Source organism: Anneissia japonica, unplaced genomic scaffold (assembly GCF_011630105.1).
Source record: "Anneissia japonica isolate Jap-2015-1 unplaced genomic scaffold, ASM1163010v1 scaffold287736_len1891122_cov214, whole genome shotgun sequence".
Lineage (NCBI taxonomy): Eukaryota > Metazoa > Echinodermata > Crinoidea > Comatulida > Comatulidae > Anneissia > Anneissia japonica.
The window spans coordinates 59,304-82,606 of record NW_022756106.1 but is presented as its reverse complement, the minus strand read 5'-3'; the positions used below and the strand labels follow the sequence as shown (position 1 = coordinate 82,606).

The 23,303-nt window shown below is 36.9% G+C and overlaps 1 protein-coding gene across 2 annotated transcripts in view; it reads left to right on the top strand.

Moving 5' to 3' along the window:
- The first annotated feature begins 6,245 nt into the window (after positions 1–6,245).
- LOC117123947 (bromodomain adjacent to zinc finger domain protein 1A-like) overlaps positions 6,246–23,303 on the top strand; it is a 21,376-nt gene continuing 4,318 nt past the window's right edge. The window contains exons 1-22 of one of the 2 annotated variants that reach the window (XM_033270044.1): positions 6,249–6,486; positions 6,709–6,825; positions 7,014–7,289; positions 7,952–8,089; positions 9,824–9,937; positions 10,485–10,572; positions 12,129–12,315; positions 13,138–13,403; positions 13,700–13,795; positions 13,882–14,020; positions 14,609–14,860; positions 15,281–15,505; positions 15,684–15,849; positions 16,185–17,280; positions 17,478–17,662; positions 17,973–18,154; positions 18,700–18,801; positions 19,005–19,240; positions 19,900–20,198; positions 20,671–20,850; positions 21,684–21,895; positions 22,614–23,108. In XM_033270044.1, the coding sequence (XP_033125935.1) occupies positions 6,713–6,825; positions 7,014–7,289; positions 7,952–8,089; positions 9,824–9,937; positions 10,485–10,572; positions 12,129–12,315; positions 13,138–13,403; positions 13,700–13,795; positions 13,882–14,020; positions 14,609–14,860; positions 15,281–15,505; positions 15,684–15,849; positions 16,185–17,280; positions 17,478–17,662; positions 17,973–18,154; positions 18,700–18,801; positions 19,005–19,240; positions 19,900–20,198; positions 20,671–20,850; positions 21,684–21,895; positions 22,614–23,108 (5,047 nt within the window). In that variant the 5' untranslated portion in view covers positions 6,249–6,486; positions 6,709–6,712. Of the gene's footprint in view, positions 6,487–6,708; positions 6,826–7,013; positions 7,290–7,951; positions 8,090–9,823; positions 9,938–10,484; positions 10,573–12,128; positions 12,316–13,137; positions 13,404–13,699; positions 13,796–13,881; positions 14,021–14,608; positions 14,861–15,280; positions 15,506–15,683; positions 15,850–16,184; positions 17,281–17,477; positions 17,663–17,972; positions 18,155–18,699; positions 18,802–19,004; positions 19,241–19,899; positions 20,199–20,670; positions 20,851–21,683; positions 21,896–22,613; positions 23,109–23,303 lie in introns of both variants that reach the window. The other variant, XM_033270045.1, reaches the window with a different exon arrangement.

Here is a 23,303-nt window from a genome sequence, read left to right as displayed (position 1 = left end):
TACTGTATGGTTCAGTTTCGTTTTTATACTTTTGCAAGTTTTGTTTAATAATACTAATACTAATAGTAAAAATAATAATAACAATGATGATGATAATCATCATGATGATAATGATGACGATAATAATAATTGATAATAATATTAATAGCAATAAAAAGTGAAGAAAATTGTGCTAAATGCGGAAAAAAAAAGTTGTGAGTGTTGATCATAATTATTATAGTAAAGCTTAGTAAGATAGTTAGGCCTAAGTTGTCCTGGATATTAAGTAGATCAGCGTTCCGCAAACTTTTTACTTCACGGCCTATTTATGATTCCAGGCACCAAGCCGCGGCCCAGCAGCCGGCCGCGCCAGGGACCAACATACCAAATCTTGGCAAGAACTTTTGATCATGAAACCTCCATGTATATACAATATTTTGACATCATTATCTGTTCTCTAAGTGATAGATTTTATTGTATACAAATTAAATATTATTTTATCAAATAAATAATACCGTACATTTGTGTTTCCCCACCCCCACCCTCCGACAATTGTTGATTGTTTTTTCTTTCTACCATGATTCAACCAAACGCGGTTCAGCCACACACGTCATAGCAGGGCCGTAGCCACGAGAAGTGAAATGGTCAGGTTGCAAGCGAAGCGCGAGCACTGATGATTAGGGCTTGGGGGCCGCCAAGGGCCCCAGGTCGGGGTTCAGGTTTCCGGGGCCAATAAACTGTAATATTATTGTAAACCATTAACTGTAATATTATTAACATTAAGCCATTAAACTGTAATATTATTAACATAACATAAAACATGTACATATCAAAATTATTATGTTTAATCTTTCTTTGTCGATGCTTGCATAAAACGTGATTTGGATCTAACATGATGATATTCATAAACAATCGAAATTCTCTGTAAACATTTAATGCTAAACATTTACAGAATGGACTTCCTTATGTTGTGGTCATACTAGACTGTAATATTATTTTTAAAGAAGTTCATTCAACAAACAACATAAAGCATATACATATCAAATTTATTGGGTTAAAGTTCTCATGTCAGTGCATGCATAAAACGATTTCCTAATATTTTTATATCTGAGATTGGCAGACATAATTCTCTATAGTATATACTATGTACTAATTTAACGAGTGGACTTCCTTGATTTAAGAAAATATATAATAATGTAGAGGTACGCAAAGTTTAGTAGGTTAGAAGTTTAAAAGAGAGGATTTCCTTATGTTGTGGTCATATTAGACTAATAATATTAAAAACCATTCAACATAAGTATTCAATAATAGACGTCTCATAATGCGCGAAGTGTATTTCAAAGAATCTAGAAAACAAAAACTTTTCGAATATCTAAAATTTATCTTCCAGCGACAAAACAAGCTAGCTCTCTTCTCATGACCATCCATATATGAGAAGCCATCTGTGCGAGCCAGGGTAAACTCTGGATCCGCGCTTGACATGTATTTAATGCTTAAAAAAGGCATATTTACAGTATATTTATTTATAGAAAATAATGTTGCATACTAGCACTATCAGGAATAAATATACAGATAAAGGCTCCCGAGTGGGCATAGACACAAAACCGCTTATAATTATTCAAATAGCACACATCATCTGGCACTTTAGCAGCGTGTGCAAGCGACTCATTCGCTGTAACAGTGAAGCGGCTTTATTAAAAACTATTTTTCTCCTATTTTCTTTTCAATTTTCAGACGGCTTCACGGCCCTCTAAAAATGTTTCGCGGCCAAATTTGGGCCGCGGACCATAGTTTGCGGAACGTCGATCTAGAGGTACTGTTTCCTCAAATTTTCTCACCTCAGCTCCAACCATGGTGGGTCTGAGGTGCTTGTTGACTCACAAAATGTCCTGTGAAAGTCCCTCCCTGGTTCACCTCTCTTTCGAATTCCTGGATCAGGTTGTTGATTTATTATATAATTATTGTTGCACTTATTTATAATACAATTTATATTGCAATTTTCATTTTATCCTCTCAAAACAGTCCTAAGAACGTTCAGATTGCGCTACTTCACAGGGGAATTCGCCCCCGGGACCCCGCCGGGATCATACGTAATTCGCATAACGGCTCCCCCCTTTTAAAATCCTGGCTACGTCCCTGACCCCTCCCATTATCTTGGAATTAAATAGGGTTTAGAAAAGCAGGGAAATGTTTCTAACTATAATAGTTGTGATGTTCCTAAATTATTTCAAATGAAATGTGTTAGTTTGATTGTTCACACTGTTGCATGATCGTCATTTTTGAATCAGCCAATCGTAGAAGTAATTAGTTTGGTGCTATTCCTCTGAGAAATTACTGTAACTACCACGATAACGGTGTGCACTATTCGCCTAACGCGCGTCTGGTCGCCTTTCTGATTACCTCCGTGTTTAGATCGACTCTCTGATGTAATATTAAGAATTAATGCGTAACTAATTTGGATAGGCCTAATGCTTGCATGTAATCTCGATTTCTGGGATGCAAAATACAGTAGTTAACACAACACAAGGCAGATAATTTATATCTTAATTATTTATCGAAAACTATTCATTGTAGGGCCTAAGAGAATTGAAATTTAAAGTAAGGCGAGACGTTTTAATAGCTTGTTTCGTGAACTTATTTTCTTAAAGATCGTCAGATGAGGGAGGAAATAAAATTTTGTTTTGCCAAAAACATCCAGACGGAGGAGAAATAAAATTTTATAGGTAAATGTAACAGTGTAGGGATGGTTAAACGCTTTAAATTGATATAGGCCTTATTATGAAGAAATAAGCCTAAGACTACATATCTTATTGGAGATTTCAACGCAGCGGCGGGCATAACAAAAATGAAGAAAATTTTTATTTTTTTCTTAAATTTCCATTTAACGTAGCGGCGGGTGCCCTAATTGGCTGAAAATAAAAGTTTAGTTTTATTCGAAATCATCATTAATGACGTGCGGTGGGTTCGTTAAACAAGGTATAAAATAAGTCTCTCCTAACTCTTCGACTAATAAATGAAGAATATCTTTGTCATGGAAACCTCCATGTTTATGATTAACCCACCTTCTTTGTTGTGTTACATCCTTATGAACATCTACATATTATGCCTATAGTACCCACAAAAATAGATATTTAAAATAAACGAGCTTCTAGCAAGAGTCATATAGTTATTGTCTGTAGATTTGGTGCAAACTAAAAAAAAATGGATTTAATATAATGTACTGTACGGTATAGGCCTATACTAAGTGGCTAAACTTGTATTGTCATGAAGGATTATACATATTCGTATATAGAATTACGTGACAGCTACAATGTGAGCTGTGTAAAATTTCTTGCTTTTAATTAAACCATTGAGAAAATATATTACGTACTATATTAATATATCTCCTCCATGATTAAACCAATGCGTTCATTAGCCAACGCAGGACGCTAGAAATAAATGGACCGCTGTCTTCCGAAATTACTTCATTAATCTCTGCATTAATTATTTGAATAAACACTATTTTCAAATTACTAAATTACTACAAAAACTGAAAGGTCCACTGAGGAATCTCAGATAAGAAAGTATAATACATACTTCAAGTATTGATTACTACAGTTGAATAACTGCGTTATTTACTATCTATATAAATTATTTTAACAATGGCCTTGGAGGTAAAAAACTCCTCCAATAGAGGGGGTGCTTTATTTTTTCAACTTGACGATCGTCTGTCATTTATTTAATATAGAGTTATAATAATTATTAATTTTTGAAGACTTAGATAACGTCCAATATCACTCTCGTTCATTAAACGTTAATAGCACCTGAACTGAAAATGACAACTAGATTTCCGAGACAATAAGTGTAAAGTATTAGGGCCTGTGTTTGTCTCTTTGTCATGGAAAGCAATGGATAATTAAGGCCTACTATTTGCTATGTTGTAATTGAGACAAACTGTTAGTGTGGTGGTTAAGACACACAGTTAATGCTTCCTTAAATCTTATTTCTTAAAATTTTATAATAATTTATATTTTGTATGTCTATAACTCATTAAATAATGTCATTATGCCGTTAATATTGCCATCATATCGTTTTTGTATTGTTATTATTAATATTATTTTAATATTATTTTTATTAATGCAGTGTTTTTATTATTGGGTGGGCCGAAGAATGAGTTACAGTTGAATTATAATAATAATTTGCAATGACAAAAACATTTCATTTAGGCCTATAGACAAAATCAACAAAAATGTAATTCCCTATATTGTTTCATGATTCGAATGCAATGTTGATGATCAAATATTCTTTTTTTTTAAATATTGAGCTTTAAATTGGATGCAGAAGATAGCAGAGCCTACTGACATTGAAATCAGGGGTAGATTATAATCATATGAAAATATGCCAACACTAAACAAGAAATCTGGTTAATGACCAAAACTGACAAGATTGTATTTATACCAAGACAAGTGCACAATTCCTATACCAATGTCTATTCAAAATATAAATTTGAATGAACTTTTGACTATGTAGTTTTTTGACTACTGTAGTTGTTTTGATACAATACAAAGAATAGTGTCCCTTAATAGGGGTTAATATGTATTGATTTTACCATTTGGCACACTTAGTGTCCCCGTCCCCCTAATAGGAGGTCCCCTCAATAGGGGTTCCCCGTCCCCCTAAAGCTATGTTCACATCAAGCCCGGATTCCGGTCCGGAGTCCAGAGAAAAAAATCGTGAGAAATGGCTTCAGTGGTAAAGAATCACAAGCGTTCACATCAGAACTGACCGGACCCGGTACAGATTTGCTCAGGAGTCTGGATTCGGAGGAATGGCTTTGAAAAGCCATCGGAAAAATGAAATCGTGTCCCGGGGTGGATTAGGCACAACAGTTTCAGAATTAGCTGAGTAGCACATAACATTAATATGCATTGACATTTTAAAAATATAAGTGGCAAAACGGGGAGGGGGAACGTTTCCCCGTGCCCCTACTGGATCCGCCCCTGGTGTCCCCTCAATAGGGGTGTCCCACAGGGAGGTTCTTTTGGTTCAGGACCGTACGGTAATTCAAGGATTTCATTCACAGCAGTAATTGCCACAGGAAGTTAGAGAAAGACTTCTATTTCGAGTGAACAAATCCGTATTCAGGAGTGACACCAGGATTTTCCCGACAGGGGCGGGGGCCGATCCCTGACGGGGCCGAAGTTCCAGACGGGAAGTGGCGTGATCAGCCGTCGCTTACAATTTCTTGAAAGTGTTTCAATTGCTTATTTAGTAAGACTTTAGAGTCTACTAATATGTAGAAAATATACATTTTTTTCTCTCCGATGAATTGTGGTTTTTCTCCCCGACGTGGCACCACCCCTGTCCATATTGGATATTGATTTTTTATGTTGATTACATCACTTCTCACTTCTATGAGACATATTTTTATTATTTTATGATGGATGGGGGCAGAGTGGGGGTGTTGATGGATGATAAGAACCAGGGGTGAGAGGATTGTTAAAAGTTAAATTATAGACGTATTTTTTGTAGGCCTTAAAAATCCCTAAACTTTAAGTACAACATTGAATTACCCGTTCTAGTTATAGACTACTTTTGTGATGCCCAGATCGGACCAATTTAGTTTTCGCTTATTTAGGCCTACATACGTTCACGAAAATTATTAGCCCGTCTATGCAGTAAATAATCTTAGAAACTTTATCATCATGTTGATGTTAAATGGCGATGAATACATTACATTTCCAACTGTGGCGGATTTAACATAAAGGGGCACAGAGAGGGACTTTCCCGGATAGATGAGGGTCTAAACAATATGATCATGACACCTCTAGAGGCCGGAAATGGCACATTCAGACTCAAAATTTGAGTAGAATTTTCTTTTTTCCTCATTGATTTTTTTTTTTATTTTGAAAAATTTAGGGGGAGGGGCTGCCGGGCAGGCTGGGCCCCCATGAATCCGCCACTGATTAATAATTTTCAATTGAGTCCTATAAAGTAAGCGCAATTTTCAAATATTTATCAATTTTATATTCTGTTTTATACACAGGCATTATATTATTAGCTGACAGTTCATCCTTTTCAACTCAATTCTTTTTCACATGATAATGTTAAATAAGAAGTATAAATTTTAATGGTAACGTTGGTGGCGCTATGTAATGTACTAAATATTCATCATCAAATCGATGAAGCTGACCAATCACCAAACTTAATTCTGACGGAAAATCCCGCCTACTCATTGCAGAATCTACAGCCAATTCGTAAAACACCCCTTATATAACATCCAATATAAATACCATGTGCTTGATTGTTAATTACTTTTTCATTTGTTTGTAGAAATAAGTATTAGGAAGATGCTGACTTAATTTCATGTGTCTCATAATTATGGTTATCGAGAATTTTCGATACAAATTTGCCCTACCTCACAATTTCCTACGGAGACCCGAGCGCGCGCTCCAGTCTTGCATATTAAATCTCTGACTGATTTTCAAGAATCGTTCTTCGAAATCGACACGCAACGAACTGTGGCAGGTAGTATTTGTTTATTTTTATAATAAAATTCTCATATTTTTTCTTAAATCTGTGTTGGGCCAGGGTCATGGATACTTTAAGCTGAAGGGGACTTGGTAATTAGTATAATTTCATCAAACTTTGTTGTAAAATTGATCTTTCAACACAACAACCAGTGAGTGGTATCTTGTTCATTGTTCACGTACACCACACATCAACCGGGTTGTGTCCTTTATTTCACACAGCGATGCCGCTGCTACGAAGAAAAGAGTTTATTCCGGAGAAGCCTCCTGTCGATTTAGATCCCGACGAGGAAGTATTTTGGTGCCCATTAACGAATGAAATATTTAGAGAATACGAGTAAGTATCACGTTTTATACAAGACAACAACTTGTTAAATGTTGTTAGTTTGTTGACTTGGTATTATTCATGACACAACCAATCATAAATGACCCCTTCGAAGTGCGCCATTTTTCGTTTGCTGTAAACCACAAAGTCTATTGAAGTGAACTAAAGACAAGTATTTCTATCTCATTTCCTTTGTGTAGTGAGTTTTTTCAGAGAACAATCCTGTGCAACAGTTTAGTATGGTCGTGCGGGCTCACAGGAAGGCCAAATTTAACGTATCAAGAAGCAGTAGAGAGTGAGGAAAAGGCTAAAAAACACCTTGCAAGTTTCCCAAGCTACCTCGAAGCACCGATACTATTCATTGCTTCACTAACTCGTCGAGGTCGGTTAGTCGATATGTGTGATGATGTGTTTGTGTTTAGCCGTGACCGCTTCTACGTTGGTGAAATTGTAGAGGTGAAGAAAGGAAGCACATGGTAAGATATATGTTATGTGCATCAAGAATATTAACATTAAATTTTAAACACATTGATTGCAAACTTTTACATTTGAGGTATCTTTTGACAAATTCCCTTTTTGACTCTTGAGCCTTCCATTCATTTTCATTTTCCTTCGTTCCTACCTAACTTCCATCCTTCCCCTTCTTTCCATCTTTCACTTTTTATCTGTGTTCATTTCACTGTTTCTATACATCTTCATTTCAAACTTTCATGTCTATCCCTTATATCATACATCTATCTTTTATTTCATCATTTCCTTATTAAATGTCCATTCCACCATCCCTATACATACATTTACATCTCCTTAATTTATGCTGCAATCATTCACTAAACACCTGGATACCTTTGCATCTATCTCAACCAACAAGTACATCATACTTTCATTTACATCCATACTAATTTTCTACAGTTCAGCGCATGTAAAGCCAAAGGAGCTAAGCTGCTCTCAACACCTATTTAGACATTGGTATGCATCTGTAAATTTTACCAACTACTATTGTACTTTTGCTGCTATTCATGCCCTGTGATGTTTGAAATTTACGTCTTAACTTCAAGATGTTAAGTGCATAGAGGCACTGTGCAATATGCGCTATATAAATGTAATTTATTATTATTAACAATTTTTGTCTTTGTTTTAGTGAAACATGCCGTATAGTTGAAGTTATTGCACCAAGTGCTAATGGAGCATCTAAGGAAAATGTTGTAATTGACCTGACCGAGGACGATGATGAGGATGATGTAGTGGTGATCGAAGACGATTCACAAGACAAATTAAGGTACGAAAACATGCACTGAAAGGAAGAATCTCAGGAAGACCTCTTACATTTTTATCAAAAATAAAAATATTAATATAATAATAATAATGGTAGACTTATATAGAGCATTATGATCCTCTATGTACTTCACATTAGCATTACCCCGGTCATTGGATTAAACTCCTATGGAACACCAACTCAGCTCCTCGGGGCAGTAGTATTCCATGACGTTACTGCAGCTAATCAGTGCATTTTAACCCTACCAGGTACCCCCTTATACTCCTGAGTGGAGAGAAGCAATGCAGATAAAGTGCCTTTGCTCAATCAGGCCTCGAATTCGGGGATTTTATGGGCAAGGCCAAATGGCCTCCGGTATGACATGATTTTGAAAGGCACCCAAGGCAAAATTTGATTTAGCCTCAGTACTAATTTCTCGCGAGTGCCTTGATTCGTCGTAGCCAGGATAGGCCTAGCCAAGCCATAGTTGTCAATGTAATATCACTCTGTTTAGAGTATTAACTATTAATTATCGATTCAATGTTGGAATATACTGCGGTGTTCGGCGATCGTACAAAACAGTCAAATTTCAAGAAGTTCGATATCTTTGCGTTGTTGCTCAGTCTGTCATCATCGGAGAGGAAGCCACAACTCTAAACTGGCCGGGAAAGCTGCGATGACATAAGATTAGCTGTGCAGCAAGCACATGTTTACAACTATACAAAGGCCGTATTCGACTGGCCGTTCTTCGTTAAATCACGCCAACCTGCGCAGCGGTAATAACATCCTACTCAACGAAGACGACCAGTCGAATAGAAAACTTGTAAATACTCGACAAAACTAAATGGCTGTATAGTTACCGCGATACACGTTGCGTAATCAAGACTGCTTTAACTTGTGGTAGTATGGGTTTTTCGTTAAAAAAAAATATTTTCCTCCAGTTATTTTCATTCTGTTTGCCTACAATAATTTTTTGACTCCATGTGGGTAAATATTATAATGTTTATTTTATGAAATTTAATCTAAGTTATATTAACGCAAATGTTGTTAATAAAAAAATTACCAATCGGCCATGTTTCTCTTTGGTCACATGGATAACTTAACGCTGATTAACGCACTCTGGTTTACGTTAATTTTCGTTGTCAACAAAGTCTATTTAACGAACCAGTCAAATGAAAATAATACTCAATGAAAATTCGTTCCAATGAAATGAACCAGTCGAATGAGCCCATGTTAATATTGCAATAACTGCTAGAGTAAGACGCATGCGCACACAACGGTAACCGCAAAAACAGTTTATCAACACACATGGAAATTCTAGGCTAGCTTAGGTGACCTATGTTTTTGACATTCGTGTTTTCTTTCAAGATTTAAACGTTCTTACTTAGATGTATTTTACGTGTCAAACGTGAGGGCACTGAGGCTAAGGCTTCAAAAGGGCAGGCAAGTAGTCACCCGTCGTCGTGCTTCATTTTCAGGGGCACCAAGGCGAACTGGGAGGGCACCGTCGGCAATGGCCGCGGTAAAATTCAAGGCCTGCTCAATCACATAAGCGAAATGCACAGCAAGGGATTGAACCCATCCTCAAGGTTGAGTAAAAACAAACCGTTCCTGCTGTGCCAAACCACTTCTACAAATAACATAAAATATGATGCAAGCACATAGGACTGTAACTCTATGTTATATTCAGTTAGTAACTGTTGTCACTATATTGCATACCTGCACAAATAATATGTTGTCTTTATTTTGCTTTTGTAGTTTAAAGCCAAAAGCACAAAAAAGAGAAATACTTGACCCCAAGGTGTATGTGTACAGTGTTGTTCCAACTAAAGGAAATTTAGTCCAGTTTGATGTCAAATGCAGTCATATAAGGTAAGAACGAGGTCTTAGTTACAACTTGCTTAAAAGTACTTATGTTTGTACCCAGGATATATTCAGTTTATCTTAATCTAGCTATACAGTGATATTTCATTATTTTCTCACATCCATCCCTCACTTTATGTTCATTCCACTATCCCCATACATCCATTTCTCGCATTCCTACTTTATCCCCATTCTATCATTTATATGCAATACATACATCTGTCCATTACATCCATCTCTCACTTTATGTCCATTACACCAATACCTATACATCCATTCGTCCCGTAAATCAGTTCATTATTTATGCTCATTCCATTATTCCTAAACATTCACTCCTTCCTTTACATCTCTCAAGGTGTATACAAGACAACCTCCAATTCAAGACCACTTTTCTGTGGTCCCAAATTAACAAATGTCTTTTATCTACATTATTCTAATTAGCTGCTAAAGACCATGGAAATGCTGGTCCCAAAGTTGGTCTTTAACCTGAGAGAGACCTGTATTCTACTTTATCGGATCATCTATTCATTGATTTTACATTATGTTCTTTTACTAGTCGTCGGAAAGGTCTTTATACCAGAGACAAGAATAAACTCTATCTGAGACAGCATTGTGAGATCACTGCCTCCCACTGGACTGTAAAGGTATGTCATATGTAATAGTTGGAGATGCAATTTGGTTGTCAGGGTGCATTCCTTTCAATCCCAAGTTCTTTGGTTCAATCCTGGAGTTGGGATGCCCAGAAAAGCAAGGGATTTCTCATAACTGAGAAAAAGACAAATCATCTTCAATGCTCAACGTTAAACAGATTCAAGAAATTTAATCTGTTCTTTGTTAATACACATGCTCCAAACAGAGACTGTGTATTTAACAAGAGGTCGGACAATACTAATATAAAACTGAAGCAATTCATTACAAAAAGCCGGCTCTACGCATTTGTCTAAGAAAAAATAATCATTTTATTTGCTCCTTTAAACATTTTGTCAACTTGAGCATTCCAAGAGAGGTCATTAGAAATGGTAACCTAATAATTTTGTTTGTTGAACACATTCGATCAACTTGTCATTTAATAACAATGGGTCGAAACGGTTTTATTCTTTTTACAACTGATATGCATTTCAAACGTTTCTTTTACATTAACAACCATAAGATTATCTTCTGCCCATATATTTGCAGAATGAGCAAGTGACTGGAGTTCACTTCCCCCATCCCTACCAATGCGCTCCACAATGTTTAAAGGATAGGCTTTCAGTAAAAAATAAAAAAAATGTTTTCCTCACTTATTATTAGTTCCTTTGTGACCTTAGGTCACAGTGGAACTATTGGGATGATACAGATGTGAAATGTGTGTGTGAGATGTTGGTATGTTTGTAAACAAATGGGCTCCTAAACGGTGCTACACGGCTGGTATACAGTGTGTCCCATAGTTATTGGTGGACATGTAAATTGTGCAAGAAATGTTTGTTTTTTCGGTTATATAAAAAATGTAAGCCGTGCACAATAAAACATATACCACCATTATTTTTGAGTCATTTTTTAGGGCAAATTACCTTCATGTTCAAAATACTTACAAGTTTATTATGTATATTAAACCACATTGAAATCACTATGTTTTCAGTGTCGTATTTGCTATTCAAATATAAGTATGAATTAAATGTAATAGCCCCCAAAAGTAGTACAAAAATCCATACACGTTGGCAGTTCTGTCTTTCGTGACGCTAGGCCTAGGCTGTATGGTCCAATCAGAGAGAAAGTAATGGGCCTGGCCTAGCCAGGATTGTGGTTAAGTTGTTGATAATAAGGCCAAAAAAAATATACTTGTTTAGCGTCATTACCCAACCCTGGTTTTTGGCCCGCTTCTGATTTTTTATATGCCAAAAAACATCTAATTCAACCCGGAAATGCTGAAAAAATGACCGAAAATAATCGGTTTTCGTATTTTTTTTTTTTTAATTCATAAAGCACGCTGACATTTTTTTTCTTAAAATTTCCTTTTTAGTACTTTATACCATGCGTATGTGTAAATTTGGCATATGAAGGAAAGTAGTAGAAACTACCCCACCGCTTACCAGGTAGAATTGACCAATAAAATGTTGTTACTACTTAAGAGGTATAGTAATACCTACTACCTAATATCAATGGTAATTATACTTTTTGCCTTGCAACTTGTTTCTCTAATATTTTTTATTGGTTTCTTCAGCCGAAGTACATGCAGAAGTTTAAATTACATGAAAGGCAATTTAGTTCGTTCTTCTCTGGACCACTACCAGATTTTAAGTTCACAATGGCCAAGAAGGCTCCGGCAGGAAGCAAGAATGTTAGCGGGAATAATTCAGTGAGCAAGAAGAAATCATTAAGTCCAAAACCAGCTAAGAAGACCCCAGAAGGTAAAGCAATCTTTGCCTCTAAATGTTTTTTAGTGAATCCCAAATAAAATTTATTAATACTACTTTAAATTATTAATAAAGATAATTCTGTTTTTCTATACCATGGAATTGGTCATAATATCCATCATGGTAATAATTTCAATTTTTTTTTTTTTTTTTTTTTTTTCAGTAACTGTCTCGTATACACATTTTTTTTTTTTTTTTTGATAGGATTTATATAGCGCACATATCTAGAAACTGCTCAAAGCGCTTTTTTCCCCTAGTCATTGGGTACAGAATCAATCGTACACAATTTGCAACCTCCACTCCCTAATAATCAGCACTACTACTTTCATTCTGAATCCTTTGCCTTCTACCAGGTACCCATTTTTACTCCTGGGTGAAGAGAGGCAAATGCAGATAAAGTGTCTTGCCCAAGGGCACAAGCAGTGTTTCGAGCATCGGTCTCGAACCCCGACCTTTTGATTAAAAGTCCAAAGTCTTACACGCTGTGCCACATGCTTCTACAATGAAAAAGATAGGTTAAAAGAATTAAGTTTTCGCTAAATTACCAAGTTTTTACTATAAAAGTTCACTGCCAGTGAATCTATTGCTTTACTTGAAAAAATATAGGAACAATATGAACCTTTCAGCTAAGCCCTGTACCTTAGATATTGTTGCTGAGTCCAACTATAATGTAAGTGTGAAAGCATGCACACACATGCATTTGTGGGACATGCGCAAATTTCTGACATTGTCCTGATTGGTCAGTTGTATAATTTTTATTGACATGCCAGAAAGCGCCATTATTTATGCTTTTTATCTTGTTCTACTTTTAAAAAGGTAAAAGAAAAAAGAAAAGCAAAAAAGAGAAACCAATTGAAACACCACCCGAAAAGAAGGTAAATTTAACAGCAGAAGAAAGAGCAGCATTGAAAGAGAAGATGAGGATTGACAAAATGAAGATGAAAGAACAGCAACTAGCAATTAAATCAGCAATGAGAGAAGCCATCAAGAAACAGAGAGCTGAAGAAAAAGCAGTGAAGAAAGAAGAAATGAAGAAGGTATTAGAAGAAACGAGAGAAAAGAAGAAAATAGAACGAGAAAGAGTAAGTAGATTTTGTATGATAAATAAAAATAAAATAAAAAAATATATAAAATAAAATAAAATGTCTTATTGTGCCTAAGCTAGCTGCCTGAACAATCATAAGCTCACTGTCAAGGATATTGGCTCACTGTGAGACATCATGGGTGACATACCAAGCATCAAAATGGCTTGCATCATGGGTGACTTGTCATCGCCCAACAGTGACAATTTATGTTTCAGTGTTCAAAACATGTATGCACTTGTTTACAAATACACATTAGTAATTCAGTTGCCACCAATATATTTACTATTTTATAGGAACGTGAGCAGAAGAAAGAAGAGAGACGACAGAGGGAGGAGATCTTTAAGGAATGGAGCAGGCCAAGGGATGATTTAGAATTAGATGATCTAAAGGTAACATACCAAAGTGAATTTGTAGGTTGATGGCAGTAAAATAGCAAGTACTTAATCCTAATGATATGGTTTCTTGTCATTTTAAGGAGCTACCCCAGCCTGTAGCTGTTAAAAGTCAAATTCCTGATCATCTGTTTGGAGATGTTTTAATGCTGCTAGAATTTTTGTATGTATTTAGTGAGGAGCTTGCTGTCACTGAAGAATACCCAGATGGTGTCAATTTACGTAAGCTATTGATCGACTTGGCATCCATGTTAAAAGCTATTTTCTGATTGGTTACATTTAATTTACAAAACAATAAATTTATATAATTATATACATTATCCAAGTATACCATATATCACTAACATTTGTAAGCTACAGTTGTTTTCACTGAAGCCCTGTCCAGACGACTATCAAATGTTATTTGACAAAAAATGTTGTATGCCCATATATAGTCAAGATGTGCCTATATATGGTCACATGTGATGTCATCATGACCATATTTATTCATGTCACATGCTTGGACAGGGCTTAATACTATGCAAAACATAATGGCAGCAGATACATTGATCAGTAAACTCAGAGACCATCTATTAATTTCTGTTTAATGCACAGATCAGTAATGTGCACTGGTCCAACATCTTAATGTTTAAGCCGGAGGATGATGCAGTGTTAAATAACTTGCCCAAAGATGCAAATTTAGATATGCACTGGCATGTTTTTCTAACGGTGCTCCCTAAACCCATTCATTTACTACTGGGCCAGCCACACACTTTCATCCCTGGACATTGAGTAATGGTATTGCAATATTTTACGCTTTTTGTTGAATAGACATGTTAGAACAGGCTGTATTGGATAAAGCTGTTGATGGTGCATTGTATGATCTTGTCAAATTTTTACTGAGGGCTATCTTCAAGATGCAGGAAGATGAAGAGGAGGATGAGAAGATTGATCTGAAGGAGCAAGGAATGGAGGCACCATCAGCCGACTTGGCTGAGAGTCTAGATGACGATGTTGACCCTACTTACGCAGAACTAACTGCTGCCAGCACGGCTGCACAGTCTTGGCCTCTCATACATCATGGTAATGACAATCATTATTATGTTTTTGCATTTTCATCTAAGCAGTGTTATATTCAGGGGACATGGGTGCATTCCACACTGGAAACTTGATTATTAAGAATTAAAATCATCTTATTGCCTTCGCTAGTACCCCATAACTTTCCCATCCTGCTCCTGTCTGCCCACCCCATGTCAATACTCCAAGATTCTTAACTGCTTTATAAACTTAGACTTGGTGTATTGTATAACGACTTTCAATCAGGTTTACGGTTAAATCCCGGCAAAAATGAAAGGATTAATGTCAACGAAGAACTCCACTCTCCAACCTATATTAGATGCTCTGGCATTACAAGCAATGGGCAGTGATTTCAGTCAACATCATTATTTAATGTTTATTATGTTAACATAACATTTACATATTGTTATTATTATGTAATTTCAGGTGCCACACTCAGGATGTTGCCAATAGAACCAACGACTTGTTCTGAAGTGCTTCGACTTCACCTGTTGGTATCAGGGGCAAGAACTCGACCTGCCAACCTCAAGTGGAGGTACCAGCAGCGTGGAGGATATATACCACATGATGACCCCGGCTTAGAGTTCAGAATGCAGGAACCAGGAATTCTGAGAACACTAACTCATGGAAATTTATATGATCTTAATCCAGGTATGTGGTACTGCAGTGTACAGATGGTGCATAATAAATTGTTTATTTTTTTATTATTATTTCATGCCTCCATTCAAAATTACTGTTAATTGTTAAATGTATGAATTATTGAAATATTTATATTACATTTAATTCTTATCCATAGAAAGTATAATTTACATATAAATTCTTTTATTAGAGGAAAAGCTGAAAATTTTGACAACACTCTGCCACCAGCTGATTACGTATGTGACCATTAGAGATATCATTGAGGAGAGCTATGAGACGTGGCAGGAGAAACGAAAAGAATGGAAAGAAATGCAGCGTCTTGAGAAGAAACGTGAGCAGGAAGTTTCCTCCCTCAGGTACCATTTGACCATTGTTTGTTAATTTTTTGTACAGTAGTAATTCAACATATAGTATATTAAGTCTACATATTGATATCCTCTAGCCCTCAAAGACTTGGGGAAGTTGTATCCTTATAGGAAGTTGCACACCAGATAAGCTAAAAGTCTATTGGGACATTTTAAATAAAAACCTTTTAAAAACTATGTGGTATAATGTAGTTAGTGCTCTGAGTTGGTTTGGAAACAATTTCTTGATTGCTGGCAATTATAATATATGATTTATTCCAAATGTATTTCATCTATTCAGTTCTGAATTACTATTTACATACTTTTTCTCATTAAAATTCTTGTAGATTTCGCAAAAGACAAGAAGCCAGAGTCATGCTTAGGGAGAAGCAGAAGTTGTTGCGGGAACAGAAACAGTTGACTCAGATTAACACATTGAAACAAGACGAGAAGCATCAGAGTGGGGCTGAAGACGACAGTGAAGATGAAGACCAACCATTAGCAAGTCTCAAACTGCAGAAGGACAAGTCAGTAGAGGAAACTCCAGATTTAGATAATAGTTTAGAGCCAGAAATTACTGCAATTAAAGAAGAATTAGAAGTACAAAGAAAACAAGAGGATGAAGAAGATACATTGAAAAAAGAGGAATTTATTCAAAAAGACAAAAATTTAAGGGATGAAGTGTTTACACACTCTACCAAGTACAGTGTCAGTCCGATTGGCCTTGATCGTGTGTTTCGTCGCTTTTGGGTCTTCCGTTCCATCTCGGGAATATTTGTTGAAACAGAAAATTTGAATCTTTTAGACTTGCAACCAGTAGAGCGAAGTCCAAAGGGCAACCCTTTTCAGGAGAGTACCCTAAATGAATTGGAATCTGAAGACAAGGATATGGATACTCTTGAACATGATAATTCTACCGCCAGTGACAAAGAGAACATTGAATTAAATGGACATGCAAATATAAATGAAACCGAAGAAACACAAAATGATGTTGATTCAAAGGAACTAATTATGAATGGGATTGTGGAGGATGTTAAAAAACCTGTAACCCAAGACATCTCTGTGACAAAGATGTCACAGTCATGCTGGTCGTTTTACAGCCAGCAGGAAGAAATCCATGCACTCATAGAATCATTAAACCCTCGTGGTTATAGAGAAGGAACTTTGAGACGATCTCTCCAACGAGAGATGGGTCACATTGTTGATAGATTAAAAGATTTCCCAATGACCGAGGTCATGAGCTCGAACTCTGATAATATGGAGACAAGTTACGAGGAACAAAAGGGACCAAAGATGCAGCAGGTAGTTGTTAAGCTTGCAGGTGGGAAGAAAGGGTTGATGTCTGTCAATGCTGATGGTGCAGAATCGTTGGAACTTGGCCTACGAGAGCAGTTATTGGAGCTTGAGGATAGGATATGGCAAGGAGGCCTAGGCTATTGTAGGGTAAGTCATCATGCTTTTTTTGGTCAGTTATAATTTTTTACTATTTCATTCAGCGCACTGACATACTTACAGCACAGAAACCTTATAAATTAGACAATCTTGCCCCTTAAGTGTCTAATCCATCTATAAGTAAAAGATATGGTAACTGTAACTAGGTGTCTCTTATCCAATTTTACTATTTCAATGTTTATCTTCAGGTGGAAAATAGACAGGTATGGGCAGACAGTATAAGTCATGGCTCGTACGATAAACAATGCAAAGAGATCTCATGGGGTCCAGATTGGAGTAAATCTAAACTTGATATCGATTTTCTAAACATGTCATCCGCTGACTTATCGTTCCCTGAGGAAAAGAAAAACACTGCAAATAAATGCAAAGATAGGTATGTAGTTATTATGTAATGGTTGTTTTAGTACTGCCAAAACAATTCTCATAAACCCTGCCCTTCCCATTGGATGCTGTAAAGGTCCCACACAATGACAATGTAACCAAATGTTAACATGCAATAGCGTTTGGAAGAACTACTGTATTACACATTCTTTATCTGTTCTAATAGTCAACATTTCAAAATTATCCTAGAGAAGCTTAAAATTTGCTGTTGTACCCAATTTCTTCCCCGTCTCCATTTGATTTGAAAATTCTGGTCGAGTATCAAATAACCATACAAGTATATCTCCTGACTTTCTCTTTAGAGTAACCGAGTTGAAACAAGCTGAAGGCACCCCAGTAAATGGTGAAAGTACTCCAGCTGCCTGCTCTACCAGGTGCAGTACACCTGTGATCTTTGACAATGACCAGGTGGTCCGAGATCTTGCTTGCGCACTCCTTCAAATCTCCCAGGGTGTTGAACCGAAGTACCTGATGCAGCCACTAGGCAAGTATATATATTGTAAATTGTCCTCATCCAAGACATTTCGTATTTTTTGGAAGTAAAATGTTTCATTAAATTGTGTGTAGACTGTATTATGTATTTTGTAAGCATGACAAAATGACTACAGTATTTGTAACAAGGAATTACAAGGATTCGTCTCCATAAAGCCAGCTTATGTAAATCAAAGTTGTTCTTGAATTCTTTACCAGCATCAGGGATGTAGTTATGACGGCTGGAGATGGGTGGGATCGTGAATATTTCCACCCAGTTTAACCTAATTCCATGGCTACCAACCATTATTCACCCCTTTCCTTAAAATCCATTCATATTATTTAGAGTTTACCAATATGATCACCCACTCATAAAATGTGTCACCCATCTTAGATTTCTAAACCTACAACCCTGCTGGATAATATTCTAATTGCTTGTTGTAAAGCATTAGAATACAAATCTCATGTTAATTGCTTTTTTTCAATATATAACCCCTTAAATTGGCTTACTAAAACTTGTTTGTGGTGGATAATGGTTAATTCATATCAATATTTCAGGTTTTACTGAACCGCCCTCTAGAGGAGGATATTCAGCAACAAGAAGAGCTAAGAAACTTCAAGAAGAGAGAGAGCAACAGAGGAAAGAACAAGAGGAGGATGGTAAGTGTGGGGGAAGTATTAAAACATCATAAAATGTTTTGTTTACAATTATGGTAAACCTTACAGGAATTTGGTTGTCTAAGAACATGTCAGTAAATAATAGTTGCAAAATTAAGACATCTAACCTGGAGAAGAGGAGGTATCACATAGTGCATGTTTTTTCATGTATCTGTCTATTTATGTTGATTATTTTTTGTTGATAGATGACAAGCCAAAGAAGACTACTAGGGAATGTTGGGAAGAGTCCCTCATGCTTTCCACAAGCTTCTCGCAGGTTTTCTTGCACATGTCGACTCTAGAGCGTTCGATCATCTGGTCCAAGTCTATCCTGAACACTCGTTGCCGAATCTGTAGGCGCAAAGGCAACGCGGAACAAATGTTGCTGTGTGATGGCTGCGATAGGGGACATCACATGTACTGCTTGAAACCGCCACTTAAGGTAATGCCAGTTTTGATACAGTGCATGATGCCAAGCAAGGCTTCTAAATAGTGGTATATCTAGGGGGTGTGTACGGGTGCCTTCTCCCAAAAAAATCGCGCTCACTTTCTTTTGCGACCTAGCGTCCCCTCAAGTAATCATCGAGCCCACTTCACGCCCCCAATCAGATTTCCCCTTCCCCTTATCAAGACTTCTAGATACGCCTCTGCCTCTCAGGAACGCTCAGCTTCCTGGGGATAATTCCATTATATTGCAGCTAGTAATTAGCACAATGGCATATTATGGTCATACTAGGTATCAACTTACTGTATATTCTTGGGTGGAGAGAGAGTGCTGAGGTGAAGCCCCTTATCCAAGGACAAAATGACATGCGCAGCAAGGGTTTCAAACCTCAGAACTCAAGGTTAAGAGCCTGAATCACACCCAAACACATTCTCAACTTTGCTCTTAATATAAAAATTGTGGTCTCTATATGATTATTTTAAATTGAAGGTAGAAAAATAATTTTATCAGATATAGGATGTCAGGGGCAATATACTGTAGACTTACAGTATTTAGCCTCAATATATGATATAGGTATTTGAACATATTCATTAAGAATAGTTTTACCTACAAACACATCTTAAATTCTTGACACTGCTTTGTTTTTCTAATTATAGAATGTACCAAAAGGTGACTGGTACTGTAAAGATTGCATTCCAAAAGAAGTTCTAAGAAGCCCACGAAGACGCAGATCTACTGTAGAAAGTAGGTCAGAAAAGGAAATGGAGGAGAGCGAAGAAGAGGAGGAGGAGGAGGAAGAAGAGGAGGATAGTGATGATGGGGAGGAAGAAGAGAGTGAGGAGGAAAGTGAAGAGGAGGAAGAAGATGATGAGGAAGAAGAGAGTGAGGAGGAGGAAGAAGAGGAGGAGAAGGAACAGGAAGAGGCAACAACTGCTGAAGTAGTTGCAGAAGACAGGTATGTACAGAAATGGAGCAATGCACCTGCGACATCATCATAAATCTAGTTGAGTGTGTCTACGTTATGTATGTGCATGAGATTTGTAATTCAGGTCTCACCACAAATAGCATATTATGTAACTGGGCTAAATCAGTTCTCAAATTACATAAAATTGGTAACCTCTTTAAATTTAAAATTCTGGTTGTATACCCTAGTGATGGATGGAATATTGAAAATAGAATTGTATCATATTTGATTATGATAATTTTATGATTGTTTACTACTGTATTGTATTTAAACAAGCTGTTGTTTATTCGTTTTGTTATTGTTACTATGTGTGCTTATGGTTGTTTATAGTGTAGATGTTTCATACGTGGTTATACATGCCAGTTTACTCCTACGAGAATATGGAACCTTCTAAAAATGTATTCACTGTAAAAATGCTGTTGATTTTCTATTGTTATCTCTGCTTCATCTTGTACTCTTTCAGTGACAGTGAAATCATCTTCAAAGAGGATGGTTGGCATGATGCCGTCTGTCGTGACTGCGGGCACGGGGGAAAGCTAATTTATTGTGATAACTGCCCGTCAGCCTACCATTCCGAATGCCTTGATATGGCGTCCGATTCAGTGACGGCCGAATGGGTTTGCTCCGAATGCCTAGCCAATGGGTAAAGCTTAAATTTTCGATATTGCATGCTCTGCACGATGTATCCACGTAGTATTGCAGCGATGTGATCTAATAAATGATCATCCATCGTTCTGCATACAATATGAACTGGCGTATAATCAACAGTAACTTGTGTATATCCATGTAAATGGATTAATTTCCTATGTTCCTGTAAAAATCCTACCTTTGTTTTGTATACTCACTTCCACTTTTGAATGTTAACACTGAACTGGTATATTAACTTTGGTAAATTTGACTTTGTAAGACTTATTATAGTGTTAACCTTATCATCATCTCTATTTCACACCATATAGTTCTCTCTTATTCCAATACGGATTCCTATCTCCCATTCCTACTCAATTCCACCTTCCATTCCCACACATATTCCTTTCTGTCCCACCCTACTATTTTTCTTTCATTGCACAGATTGCAATCTATTATTCCTGATGAATTTCTTCGGTATCATTCCTTCATTCACTATTTCCCTTCTCTTTTTCCCACACCGATTCCGTTCTTTCCCATGCTACTTAACCTCTTCCATTTCCACACTCTTTCATTGCACAGATTTCAACCTATCATTCCTGATTAATTTCTTCAGTATCATTCCTTCACTGTTTCCCTTCTCATTCCCATTACCCATTCCAATACTGTTTCTTATCTCGTTCCACAGAGATTCCAATTTCCCATTCACATTATATTACTTGTGTCATTAAATTCATCAAGGTAATTTCTGCCATTTCCATAAAGAATAATGAATGTAAAAACATCAACTACTTCCCAAATAACTCCTACCAAATGTAGACTCCCTAACATGGGATAATTTTTTAATTCTAGTGATGAAGTGTCAGATCACGAAGATCTTTGTAGTAGCTGTCATCATGGAGGTGAATTGATTTGCTGTGACAGTTGTCCATTAGCATTCCACCTTGAGTGCTTAGACCCGCCATTGAGCAAGGTTCCAAAGGGAGACTGGAATTGTTCGGAGTGCCGAGGAAAACAGAAAAAAACACCACAACCGCAACCTAAAGGGAAAGCACAGTCTAAAGGTGAGTTTGTGAAATGGTTGTTTATTAATGGACCTTTCCACTAAGCCCCGCTTAAATATACGCAGGTGTGTGTGAAACAACACATGAGCTTGTTAGACATGCACATATTCCTGTCCCTCTTCTGATTGGTCAGTTGTTTAAAAACGTAATGTAACACCGCCGGGCAATTTAAGACCGTGCTGCTAGTTTCTGCTGCCTATATCGTTTTACTCCCAGATATATCTCTGACTTACTAAACATCAAAGATAGAAGGCAAGACCTAAGATCTAGCCAACAAGTGCTCGTAGACATCCTAATGAGCAAACATAGCTGGGGAGATCAGGCCCGGGATTTATCAATTTCATCTTAGCAAATGACTTAAGTTAAAAAAGTTAAGATGTCCCTATGCAAATATCTTAAGCTGATCTTCCTAATTTTAAGCTAAACAATATTGATAAAATCTGACTTAAGCAAGAAAATGGATTTAAGACAAAGTTAAGCTGATTTCTAGCTTGATAAATCTGGCCCCAGCAGGCTTTCAGCACTGCCGGGAGTAAACTTCCTTTGAGCATTAAACATTCACCTTCACTACTCAAGACAAACCTTTTTTTATTATTGCTTTTTTGAATGGCACCACAAGCAACAACTGTTGGATTGGTACCATATACATTAAACGGTTCCTTGATTGATTGATTGATCGATCGATTGATTGATACGTTTTTAACTGAATTGTTTTTAGGTAAAAGCAAACCAAAGGCATTCAATTTACGTGTACTGAGCCAAGTGGAGGCTGGTAGTGACTCTGACAGCAGTTTCTCGCACAGTTCTCGTAGTGCCCGTGCTGCTGCAAGATTACGCCGTCGCGAATCTACCGGCTCTGAAAAATCTGCAGACGAAGAAACTCCACAGCCAAGCAGACGAACACCGAGAAATCTATCCAAAAAATTGTCCTCTGCCACAGCAGATTCCAGTGATGACGAGACACCGGCAAGAACATCACGGAACACAAGAGGGAGTAAACGATCCAGTTTGGTTGAATCAGAATCAGATCTATCATTCACTGGCAACTCCAGGAGGAATTCAAGGCAAGGAAGTGCTCAAAAACGTAAGCAGACGTCACAGACATCGCCTGAGAAACCAGAAAAGTCGAGGAAGACAAATGATAAAGGAAAGAATGTAAAGAAAATTGATAGGAATAAAAAACTGATGAATGGAGGTGGATCCAGTGCTGATGGTGAGTCATTTCTACTGTATTTTTTTTTTTTTTTTAGTTTTGTAAATATTTATCTTAGATACAGATTTCATTCAAATCAAGTGGCCGAGGGGTGAGGCAGGGGCGCTGTAACAACAGCTAACTACATTGGCACTGGTTTGATCCGCTTCTAACCCAGGGCTAGGTTGGTAGAACCAAGTCTTCTCGGATAAGGAC